This window comes from Dunckerocampus dactyliophorus, chromosome 20 (assembly GCF_027744805.1).
Source record: "Dunckerocampus dactyliophorus isolate RoL2022-P2 chromosome 20, RoL_Ddac_1.1, whole genome shotgun sequence".
NCBI lineage: Eukaryota > Metazoa > Chordata > Actinopteri > Syngnathiformes > Syngnathidae > Dunckerocampus > Dunckerocampus dactyliophorus.
The window spans coordinates 16757145-16769463 of record NC_072838.1 but is presented as its reverse complement, the minus strand read 5'-3'; the positions used below and the strand labels follow the sequence as shown (position 1 = coordinate 16769463).

The window sequence follows — 12319 nt, the reverse complement described above, 5'->3', positions numbered from 1 at the left end:
TATTATATATAGTGATTTAATTTTAGTAGTTAGGCCTTTTAATTAATGTTTTTTCCTCGTTTGTGTTTATTTTAGTATCAATTCATGGAATTTGAGGAATTAAATTCACAGGTGCGTCCTTTTTTATGTTTTATGTAGCTACTGTTTGTATTTGTTTGATATTACTTATTCATAGTTGTAATTAACTTACTTTTATCTGCTAATATTATGACATACTAGAATTTGTATTTATTTATATAGTATTTACAGGAATTAAATGAAGCCTTTTTTGTTATTTTGCATTCAATTGATTCCAAACGTCTGTTGGTAGAAACTCTTATCTGCCTCATCTAATCTCCACTTAGAGGTTACATGATCGTTTTCATCAGGGCCAAAGTCCAGTGACAACTCATCTCTCTCACACACACAAACACACGCACACACAGTACATTACAGCATACCTGTATTGTGTGTGTGTGTGTGTGTTCACTTTAATGACAACGTACAGTAGTAGATGTCATGTGCTGATCCTTTAAGCCAAAAATGTTGCAAATGGCAGCAGAGAGTCTGCTGACTGAGGAGAACGCTTCACTGCTGTCAGCTTTTTTTGAAGCTATAGTGCCACCAATCATTTTCAATTCTGAAGGGATCCTGTGCAGAATATTACAAACCCCACAGGTCTACAGCACTGCAAAACAGAATAGCGAACACCACCTATCTGACCCAAAGTGAGCATTTTCATCCTTAAAATGGTAGAATTTTTATTGGAGTCTTGCACTGTGATAGTAAAATATGACGTGGATACTTTACTAAAAAGTCAGCACCATGGCGATGATAGAAAAATACAGTTTTTATTCTGACAGACATATGTATAAAAGATAATTGCATTTGATTAAATACAGTTACAGTGTGGTTCACTTAAACTGGATGATCTCCTGAGTGGCCATCCTGATGAGCTGGTTGAAGTCGAACTGGATGTACTTCCTCCAGTAGCGTCTGTCTCTGCCGTACGTTTGAGCCGGATAACATGGACTTCCTGGATAAATTTAAAAAATTACAAATTGACGTTTAATAATTTAGTTAAAAGGTGACTTAATCTTTATCTCCCCCATACCAACATAGAACAGCTTGAAACACTTTAGCATGTACGCTAATGCTGCTAAACCTGTTTCGGCTCAGCCAGCGATGCCTGTCAGTGTCTTTAATTACTCAATGCTGCCATCTAGCGGCTACACCCAATTTAGTAGGTTTTCCAACCCTGTTAATTAATGGCTGAAGTTGTCAATTTAGTCAAAAAAAAAAAGGTGTATATATATATATATATATATATATATATATATATATATATATATATATATATATATATATGTATATATGTATGTGTGTGTGTGTGTTTATATCTATTGCAAATTATTTGTAAATCTACATTTATTTCTTTTGTAATAATTTTACTTTGTTTTTATTGTAGTGGCCTTTTTTCTATTAAGAAAAAGTTTTTTTTATTATGAATTGCTTAGTTTGCCTTTATCTGCCTTTTATTTTCTTTATTTGACAATATTTGGTCAAAGTATGTTAACAGCGCCTCTGCTGGTTGGTCAAGTAGTGCAATCCAAATTGGACTCAATTGCATCAATCCAGTCCACACAAACGATTAAAATAAAGACCTATGATCGTCACACACATCTTAATTGCTTACCTATGCCATGAAGGATTCTGGCGACGGCTCTTCCTGAGAACTTCTCATCACTTCTAGTCGAGAGGAAGCTCCTTATGTCCGCCCTGATCTGATTTTCCCAATCTAAGAGCTGCAAAACACCAGTCAGGCTCACATGCCATCACTACACTGGTGTGTTTGTGTTACCTTGTACTGGTCCAGACCCTCCTGTACGTCCAGTGGCTGCTTGGTGAGGTCTCGGTCTCGCCTTTTGTCAAAGTAGTCAGAGAGGAGGTCTTTCAGCTGAAGACTGCGAGCCTCGTCTAAATTGTCCACGCATGACAGCACGTTTTGGAAGGCGACACTGCATCAAACACAGTCTGTCATGTGAAAGACAGGAAAGGAAAAAGGCAAAACAGTGGAGTATACCTTTTGAAGGCCTTGAAGCAGGCATTCAGCTGGTAGAGCTGTGACGTCTCCTGATCTTGCACGCGCTTGTGCAGGAATTGACACACTCGGTCCAGCTCTTCGTCGCTCAGGTCGCCGTAGGAACGGAAGTAGAAAGACGGGGAGGAGAATTCCACATGGACGCCGCTCCGTCCGCCGACTGCCACACAGAGAGCGTGTAATTAAATCCTTTTATTGGGTCCACTTGGCCGCGCTTGTACCGTACCTGAGCTCCACTGAAGCTGCCTGAGCCCCCTCTTGACGAGAGGCAGCTGCCATCCCATCGTGTCGGCCACCTCCACCACGTCAAACTCCAGGTGGTCGCACGTCTCCACTCGCTCGCCGGCCATGCGTCTTCTGGCCAGCACCACGGCAACAGGCGGACAGCTGTGAGGACGCAAGCCAGAATGCTCAGCGTTTGTCACACAGGAGCAACCTCGGAGTTGACTTTTTGGTACATTTTGGTGAGTTTCCGGAGCTGTCTGGGTCCATCATAGCAGCTGACTTTACACACTGACAGTGTGGAGTGGAGAAGCTCCACAAAGCGCTGAGGATGTAGCTCCAGGTAGCACAGAAGCGTCTCCATACCTAAAACGCATTCAAGTTAAGCATGGCTTGAATAAGCACGTTTTGTCGCTACAGCGTTAATTACAGGCAACAACCAGCAGAGGGCGCAAGTAATTCAACGCAAACTAGTCTTCTTCCTGTATTGTTCTGTACTGGTTCAAATACAGGCTATATAGTTGTTTGGTTGTATTTTTAATAATTTCTTTTAATACTTTCTTATTTAAGTATGCTGATGTGTGCTTACCCTCCTCTGTGATGTCGAGAGCCTCCACAGTCTGCTGGATAGGAATTGCTCTCTCATGAGTGTGACACACTCGTTCTGTGGGCCACTCTTTGCGTTGCACTTCCTGCTCATCCACCTCCTCCACAGCTTTTTTCTCTGAAGCTTCGTCTGTCTTCCTCTCTGGATGGCTGCTGTCTGTGCACCGTACCATCTCCTGCTGGCTGCTTTGCTGCTCACAAATCTCCATCATCTCCAGCAACTCTGCGTCATCGACATCCTCCTGACACCCACAGGGAAGACGTGACCAGAGTATTGATGCTGCATTTACTGTCCAAACACAGTAAAGTCAGAGGTACCTTGGTTAGTTCCTGCCGTTTCTGGTGTATTTGTTTGCATTTGCACGCAGAGAACACCTTCTGGACCAGCCTTTTCACCGTGTAGTAGTCCACAGTGTCTGAGTAGATATGACGACGAAGCTCGTGGAGGTCCATACCCTGCTCCAAACAGGAAATGACATCCTAATACAATTTCTGTTGTGCTAATTGTTCACACGCATTTACTACAAAACCTGGATCCCACTTATCTGTTCTAGTTAATGCCTTTAGCACAGAGTCAAAAACGTGGCTGCGGGCAAATGTCCTGATGTCGTTTTGAAAAGAACTCCATAAGATGGTATATGTACCTCTGCCTGCGCTTTAAAATGTTGCTACTCGGCTGCTGGTGTGAAAGTCATGCGTGTTACATTAACTACACCTGACTGTTGTTTACAACAAACTCATCAGCGCTATTAATGCTGGCTGAGCGGTTTGCTCCTTGCCACTATTACAACATTGGTTCTGTTGATAATGTGTTGTGCAATATACTTGAAAAAAAAACAGCCACTCTCCGATTATCGCCTGCTTCCAATTAACACCTGCCTCCTCTTTGAGTTATATGTACATACCTCTGCATGCGCTTTAAAATGTTGCTATTCAGCTGCTGGTGTGAAAGTCTCGCATGTTACAATAAATACTGTTGCTTCCAATCAACTCAGCACTATTAATGGTAGCTGAGCAGTTCGCTCCTTATTGCTATTACAACATTGGTTCTGTTGATGCTGCGTTATGCAATATGCTTGAGTTTTCACATTTCTGAAAAAAACAGCCTCCCTCCAATTGTCGCCTGTTTCCAATTAACATCCCCTCTTCTTTGCAACCAATAGATTCAGTTTTAAATCTCACCTCAGGGTCAAGGAAGAGGTGACAATGCGCCGGCTCGCCATCTCTCCCGGCTCTCCCTATTTCTTGAACGTAGCTCTCAAAGCTCTGACAAAACATGGAGAAAAAAAATTTAAGAAAACATGACTTTATCTACCTCTGCATACGCTTTAAAATACATAATAAACAAACCTTATGGACAGAAGGAGTGCAAGAAGCAGTCTGCTAGACTACTACCCACCTTGGGCATGTTGTAGTGAATGATGCCACGCACGTCAGACTTGTCCAGGCCCATGCCAAAGGCCACAGTGGCCACCACGATTCTGAGCTCGCCGCACATGAAGTTGTTCTGAACCCGGCGGCGCTCTGACGCAGAGAGGCCAGCGTGGTACGACTCGGCTTGCCACTTTAGAGGCTTTCGGATCTTTTTCCTTGCTGGACAAAGACAGGAGACAACAGGTTAGTTTAGCACAAGCTAATGTGAAGTCATACAGCCATACCAAGTTCTTTCTTCTTCTGCCCAACTGGGTTGCTTTGTGCTTGGCTGCTGATGTGTTTGTTTTCTTTCAGTAGCACCCCCTGCAGGCAGGTCCTGAGCAACGCCGCCACGCGAGCCGTCTCCTCTCTTCTGGTGCAGTAGACGATGATGGAGTCCAGACAACCAAAACGATCGCCTTTCAGCAAGGACACGAGAGCCTAAAAAGGCATCACAGAACAAGGTGAGAGTGTTGTCAACACATCTGAGGACACATGACTTTGAAAATGATGATCATACGTGATCCTTTTCTCTGTCCATGGACACAGACAGGTGCAGGTTGGTGGGCACGGCGGCGGAGCGCACCGCGATGCCGTCCTGGTCGTTGATGTCCAGGTGCTGAGCTATGTCCAGCGCGGTGGACAGCGTGGCCGTGGCGGTAAGTCCCAGCAGGCACTGCACACCCAAACGCTCCCTCAGCACCTGCAGAGACATGTGAAGCCTGAACTGACCTGACCTGACCTGACCTGACCTGGCCTGGGCAAATTTGGCGTTCTGGTGACTTTACGTGTTGAACTGGTGTGTAAAAGACTAACACAACATCTTTACCTTACACAGCCTTAAGTAGCAGGGCCTGAAGTTGTGTGACCACTCGGACACGCAATGTGCCTCGTCGATGCACGCAAAGGCCACAGGGGGGAGCTCCTGCGCCGTGGGCAGACACCCTGAGCCAGAGCTACCCCCTCCTACCAGAGCCTCGGGGGAGAGCAGTAGCACACACACCTGACCTGTCTTCACCTGAGTACAAAGAAAACATTGTAGGGTGTAGAAGTAGATACACAGAGTGCTTTTCCTCTGATCGTTGCCTTTTCTACAGCAGCTTCTCTCTGTTTCATCGTCATGTTGGAGTGGATGCAGGCGGCTTTCAGCTTGGCGGGCAAGCCGGAGAGCTACACGAACACACACAAAAGACACGTTGACAACAGCGTTCAAACAATACCGCCCTTCTGTCATTTTTGAGGATGCTGCACCTGGTCGTCCATCAGTGAGACAAGGGGCGAGATGACCAAAGTGATGCATTTGGATCGCTTGGCGTACAGGTAAGCTGGGAGCTGATAGCACAACGACTTGCCCATCCCCGTTGACAACACTACGAGCGTGGAGAGACCTGCAAAGGCACGGAGTGGTCAGCACGCAGCGTCTTCATCTACCTCTGCGTGTGCTTTAAAATGTTGAAAGTGTGAAACTCAGGCGGCTTAAATGAACTCATCAGCAGTATTCATGCTGGCTGAGCAGTTTGCTGCGTACCGCTGTTACAACATTGCTTCTGTAGCTGCTGCGCTGTGCAATACACTTGGTTATAAATGACCATGTGCTCAAAGAGAGGTCCGTTTTCCTTTCCACTTTCTCAAGCAATCCAAATCATTACTAAACTTGCTTTGATGCCGGGCTGAATGTCTAAGCTGGTGCTTCCAGCACTGAACAAACTTTTGCTTCTCAGAGCACAAAACTATGATGAGTTCAGGGACTGCCGAACAAAGTGCGAAATCTCAGTGCTTGGCGAATAAAGGACATAAAAATGTACAAATTGTGGGCTGTACATTTTACCAGTATCATCACGTATTTAGAAATTAATACTGACTTATGATGAATGGCATGTGTTTTCTGTGGGGAAAAAAAAACGTCTATTTTGGAGAAAAAAAAAAGACACAATTATATACAGTATATATATTTGTATGTATTAACAGCTCCAAATAAACTGAAAATTGAACTCAAGCTAAACAATAACACACGTCTAGTCTAACATTAGTCCCTTCAACAGTAGCACAACATTTGGTACACAATTGAACCGTGTTATTACCAGCCATGAAGAGTTGCGTTCAAAGACATCAAGTAATGTAAGTTCAATTCACATGTTTTGAGTGCAGATGTGTTTTCTGGGATTTCCGAGCATACTTAAATGCCTCACATGGTACTTCCTCAGTAAGTTACGTCAGTGAGTGATAAGAATATCCACTTATTTGTTTTTTGTTGTCTTTCTGTTTATTTAGACCACACATACACGCATAATAAAGACACTACTGTGATTTTCGAATGTGAATGCATCTCGCGGCGGAAGTGTGGTTCAGAGAAGGACTACAGTAGAGACATGTTTTTGAGTTGGAGATACATACTGTATATGGTGTTGGAATTGCACTCCTGTTGATGTGTTCAGGTCAGAATAAAGTTAGAAAAGAGCGACTGTGTGACTGTGGGGACGCTACACTATGCTTCCGTCTCCCGTCATAACGGAGGTGTCGTTTCACATGATGCGCATGAGTTAATTAATAATTATATTACATTAATAATTCATTAAATTAATTAGTTAGCACCGATAATGTGCTATTTTTGACAGCTCTAGAAAAAAAATGCAAATTTTAAAGGCTGCGAATGCTGCGAGGATCCACTGTAGTGATTTTCCCGTATGAGAAGCACCAGCCTCTTTTCTGTTATCACCTTCTTCCAATTAATACCCCATCCTTACATGACCAATAAAGATTGTGGTATCTTTCAGGACCTGGTGGGTTCAATCTACTATGTACAGTATGTACCTGACAGGATCCTCATGATGGCTTCCTGCTGGCCAGCCCTGAACGAGTTGTAGCCGAGTTCTTGAAGAGCAGCGAAGACCTCGTCTGGTGTTGCTGAACATGTAAAAAGGTAAACAAGGTTAAGTCAAGACTGCCTTTTTTTGTTTTACATTTAAATGAAAGTTTTATTCATTTACTTTGAACTTTGCCATTGTCTGTGAGGCCGTAAAGCGGCTCCATGGGCGGTGGAGGTGGCGGGCGCTCGTAGTCAGGTCGAATAACGTTCAAGAGAGCTTCGTCTTTGTCTGTGTCCTCCTGTTCCTGCTGCTCCTCTTTGACACCACCACATGCTCCTGAAAGACGCACGCAGTTCAAAATAAAAAAATATGAGTCACTAGGACTGCCTCAGGAAGACATACCCAGTGGCAGGGGTTGCAGCGTTCCTGTTGCCCTGGCAACCTCCTCCAAGGTGGGGAGCTCAAAGGGCTCCTCCTCAACAGGTGTGTCCTCAAGAACAGGAGGGGGCGGAGCTGCGAAACAAATTGTCAGAGTTGTGTCAGAGTTTGAACGTGCACAGCGCACACTCTCCTCTCTGCTCACCTGCTCCCTTGCAGTCAATGGCCCAGTGTCCAGTGCCCCCGCACTTGTAGCAGGTGTCACTCAGGCGACTGTGGCCTCCCCTGAAGCCGCCCCTCCTGCCTCTGCCAAAATGTCCACCGCCTCCGCCAAAATGTTCACCTTTCAGCTGGAACTTCTGCATGTACAACTGGAACAGGCAGAAATGGAAATAATACGCACTCTATGGACACCTTCATGTTGGGATAAAGCCCTTTCTTACCCTTGAATCTTAATTCTTCATCTTAGAAAGACATTTTGGACAATTGGATGCTTTTATGTTCCAGCATGATGGTGCGCCAACACATAAAGCACTGTACCTGAAGGCATCTTTGGATAACTTTTGTGTGGAACAACTAAGATTGGAGCAAAGCCAGTGCCTCAATAAGTCTAACATCAGTGACTTTTGACCTCATAATACTTCTTCTGGGAAGCATGGACAAAAATGTACTGTACATGCACTCCAAAATCTCTGGAACAAACGTCTTTTTTTTTTTTTTTTTTTTTACATTATCACTTCCATGTGTCCCCAAACTTTTGTATATAGAGTAGATCATTAATAATGGACTAAAATGCCTATTTTTGATCGGGCATGTCCAAACTTTTTACGCTGAGGACCGCATACTGAAAAATCAAAGGATGCGGCGGGGCCACTTTAACATGTTTTTTTTTTTCATTTTGTAAAAAGGCTAAATAAAACATAATTAAAGATTTATGTTTTTATTAGTAATTAGTATCTACATTTCAGTCTTTTCTCTTTACATTGTGCTTTTTTTGCTCTATTTTCCCAATTTTTGCTGGTTGTTTTTTTACTTACTTTAATTTCTATAATGTGCCGCATGCCAAAAACAAAGGAAACGTGGGCCGCAAATGGCCCACAGGACTTATAATATGCCCCTCACATGTAATAAATGCATCTAAAATTCTGTTTTCCGCATGAAGAAACACAAAGGCATAGGGTTTGGGGTTAGCTAACCCTAACCCAATCCCAGGCAGTTACACACCATCAAGTCTTGTCAAAGCATCTTCATGCTGGAAATTGTTAAGTGAATTGACTTGTGAGACAGAGCCCTCTGCTGGATTCATAGCTGAAGCATTCCTTTTTTTTTTTTTTTTTTTGCTGTGCAGATAGTGTGATTATTTTAAAAATCAGCGCAAATGTGGGGGGAGGGAACGGCGAACCGCAAATAAGCAGGGATCCATAGGGTAGTGTATTTCAAGTGTTTTCATGCATGATAAATATTCACTTACTTGTTTGCGTAGGCCAAGTCCTCTTAGTGCGTATCCTTTGACATGAGATTTCTTCTTCAGGTTTATCTTAACAAAATTGCCTTCTTCAGCTTTCATGCCTCTACAAAAAAAATCTTATTTAGGATGTTGTTGTTTAATTTGGAGAATGCGATGTTTTACCTGGCTCTGACAGACTGTGCGTGATATGATCTCTTAGCGACATATTCTTCCTCTATTTCTCCTAACAGATTCTCCTGAGGCACCTTGATAGGAGTACAAATAAGTGCACGAAACAGCATACAGAAGGATGTGATTAGGTGTCCATGCTTACCTTCTTTGGCATCTTAGTGTCTTCCTCTGCTTCATCATTGTCATCTTTCCCCTTTTTCTTGCTCCTCTTGGTTATTTTCTTCCCATTCCATTCCTCAACATTCCCATCCGAAGTCTCCTCATTCTTTTTAGCATTTCTCCTTCTCTTGTTGGCCCCTCCTTCTTCTCCTTGCATCATCTCTCCCTCCCTCTGCCTCTTCCTGCTCTCGCTCTTCTTAGCACCCCTGGATGGCGCAGGATCATCTGGTGGTAAAGGTGATGTCAGGTGTCCCTCAGTGTTGTTTTCCTGTTTTCTAGTGCAGTGCTGAGCAGTTTTACTCTCATAAGGAGTAAATCCATCTCTCTCCACTGTCGTTTCTTCTACAATTAAATCTTTTCCAACTACATCTTCTTTCCCACCCTTCTTTCCCACCAGCAGATCTCTCTCCTGGTTTCCAGCTCCGGGTCTCTCCTCAGCTCCCATCTCTCCAAACACCTGACACCTCTCCAGCCACTTCTTGTCTACAAAGTTCAGCCTGCTAGCAGGCAAAGGCCTTGGACCAGCAGTCACTCCTGCTCGGAATCCTCCGAGAGGGCGCTGGCTGCCACTTGACGAGGGCAAAGTGCCGAAACCTGCACCTCCGAGGCGTTCATGTGAAGCCCCTTTGAGATATTCTGAGTCTTCCCCTGTGTTTGCTGGACTGCCTGCAGTGGAGGTGGATAACATCAGTGCAGATGAAGCTTCTTCATCTTTCCTAGCACACATCCTGCTGGTCTCGTTTCCTTCGACAGAACGAAGCGGCTCTTTTGCAGGTTCAACGACAGGTTTGAATGCTTCAAAGGGCTCATCTTTACTGGAAACCAGTGCTCCCAGGCCAGGCTTCACCTTTCTAGAAAACAGCAGATACACAAGAAAAAAGCTATATTAAACAACCTGATTCAATGAACGTGAAAACCTTCCTAAATGTGGCATGCCTCCACTGGAGAAAGAAATTATTTTTTTAAACCAGCTAAGCCAACTTTTGTTACAGGCAAAATGGATCCATTTTTTGTTTCTATGATGAGGCAAAAACTCCACAAATCAAGCTTTTAGTTGTTTTTTTTTGTCTTTTCTTTGTGCTGCAAGTATTTTTTTTTTAATGCCAAGAATTTAAGTGTGAATGTGTGAACATGTTAAGTTGAATATAGTGCTTTACTTTTTAAATCTAATTTAAATATTTTAAGTGTCAGTTGTTGTTTTTTTAAGAGGACATGTGTGGGTGTCAGGGGTGTCCAAAGTGCAGCCCGGGGGCCATTTACGGCCCGTGCTTGTTTCTTTATTGGCCCTCAGCACATTCTAAAAATAAATAATAAATTAAACAAGAATTTTTTTGTTTGTTTTTTTAAATACAGCAAAAATGGAAAAAGAGCAATAATTTTAAGAGCATAAAGTCATAACATTCAGAGAAAAAAAATAGCATAAAGTTGAAATGTTAAAGACTAAAAATGTAATTTCTTTTAACAGTTGTAATATTATGAGAAACAAACAAAGAATAAAGTTGCAATTTTAGAAAACTTACATTGGGTAAAAGTTATAATATTACAACAAAGTCAAAAAAAAAAAAGAAAATATAAATGAAAAAAGCTTATTCATAGTAATAATATGCTTGTCAACGATAACACAAAGCTGAGATGCAGGCTGTGTATTTCTTTAAATATAAAAATGGGTTGGCCTAGAAAATGTAAAAGTGGCCCCCGGCTCATTTGATTTTTCAGTATGTGGCCTTGGATGGAAAAAGTTTGGACACCCCTGTACTAGGGCATAAAATACGAAGAAAATACCTAGGCTCGGCCACGATGAATACTAAATCATAAAACTTTGATTTTAAATCCACAAAGGGTTTCTCATCACTTACTGTGGTGAAAAGGAACTGGATTCTAAGTTAGGGGATGTGGTGTTGGATTTGGTCTTACATGCACCATCCCTCAAGGAGTTTTGAGGCAAACGACCTGATTTTTTTAAAGAGACGGGTCTCTCCTGTAATGATAACAACAATAAGGTAAGCGACACAGGTCCTCACTATTGTTTTGTATTGTATTCAAGCTAGTCTTACCTTGTGGGGCACTGTTGCCAGGTTGTTTTTGAGTTTGAGCCCATAGTATTGTGCAGAGGCCTTCAGACTGTCTCTGTCCAGGGTTTTCGGTCGGGGCGAAGATGCTGGCAGTGCACAGCGATTTAGATGGGAACCCCAGCAGTCAAACTCCTAACCGGTCAGACACACCATTAATAACCAAAAGCTACTCTACATTGTAATACACATTCTTATTTACCGTGCTGGCTGATTCTGTGTGTTTACTTGTTGCATCACTGCCGCTGCTGCTGTTCTCTTTGGCTTGTTTCAAACTGCGGTACTCTTTATATAGATCTGGAAAGGGCAGCATATATTACACTGCTCAATCTCCTAATTATTTGTATGCAAACATAAAAATGGATACATGTACAGTATGTACTCACTCTTGGTCTCCTCCGAGGCTTCGTCAATGTCCTCCTAAACAACATGTAGATCATTTTAATGAGAAAATGGTCGATAACAAGTTATTTTCACTCCAAATCACCTTGCTGGGTTTCCTCTGGTGCTGCTTGACAAATCCCTGCTCCCATGTTTTCAGCAAAAGTTTCACCTCGTTGTAACGATCCATAATAACATAAGTTATTGTGGCTTCTTATAGTAAAGTCATAACATTTGTCAGAGGTGCTTGCTTTTGTCTACATTGTCAGCGAAAGCTACATTTTTATTTGTCGTGTGCAAAACAAAACAATTTCACCTCTTCTATTGAAGTTGTAGCACGTCAGCAAAGCACTTCCGTGGTCTTCCGATTTTCCCGCGCCGGAAAATGGCAGCTTGCGTTGCCAGATCTGCGTTGCCTGGGTTTAACTTCGAATGTAATTCATAAAAGGCATCATTTTGTGAAAATGTAATGCTATAATACTGAAACAGTGGAACAAAAAGAGCTTTTTGTGGGGTACAGAATATGTCAAATTGTCCGTTTATTTTACAGACACGGCAACCACGA

At 42.8% G+C, this 12319-nt stretch overlaps 1 protein-coding gene across 1 annotated transcript; it reads right to left on the bottom strand.

Annotated features, from left to right (window-relative positions):
* Positions 1 to 811: 811 nt before the first annotated feature.
* On the bottom strand, positions 812 to 12314 carry recql4 (RecQ helicase-like 4). The gene is made up of 27 exons (XM_054764195.1): positions 11861 to 12314; positions 11760 to 11793; positions 11576 to 11670; positions 11359 to 11508; positions 11161 to 11282; positions 9288 to 10155; positions 9137 to 9219; positions 8978 to 9077; positions 7712 to 7877; positions 7531 to 7641; positions 7309 to 7464; positions 7133 to 7225; positions 5573 to 5709; positions 5408 to 5491; positions 5151 to 5339; positions 4842 to 5024; positions 4567 to 4762; positions 4308 to 4501; positions 4091 to 4174; positions 3227 to 3364; positions 2892 to 3150; positions 2539 to 2668; positions 2307 to 2467; positions 2063 to 2240; positions 1841 to 1997; positions 1676 to 1784; positions 812 to 1015 (listed from the first exon to the last, which is right to left on the bottom strand). The coding sequence occupies exons 1-27, from the start codon at positions 11942 to 11944 to the stop codon at positions 894 to 896; spliced, it is 4383 nt and encodes a 1460-aa protein (XP_054620170.1). The 5' UTR covers positions 11945 to 12314; the 3' UTR covers positions 812 to 893.
* Between the last annotated feature and the right edge of the window lie 5 nt (positions 12315 to 12319).

Excerpts from the sequence above, each read along its gene's own strand:
- recql4 (XM_054764195.1), bottom strand. The coding sequence starts at position 11,944 with ATGGATCGTTACAACGAGGTGAAACTTTTGCTGAAAACATGGGAGCAG. Across the intron at positions 11,283-11,358 it reads TGGCAACAGTGCCCCACAAG|GAGAGACCCGTCTCTTTAAA; the intron begins GTAAGACTAGCT and ends TTATCATTACAG. Across the intron at positions 4,502-4,566 it reads GCAGAAGAAGAAAGAACTTG|CAAGGAAAAAGATCCGAAAG; the intron begins GTATGGCTGTAT and ends GTCTTTGTCCAG.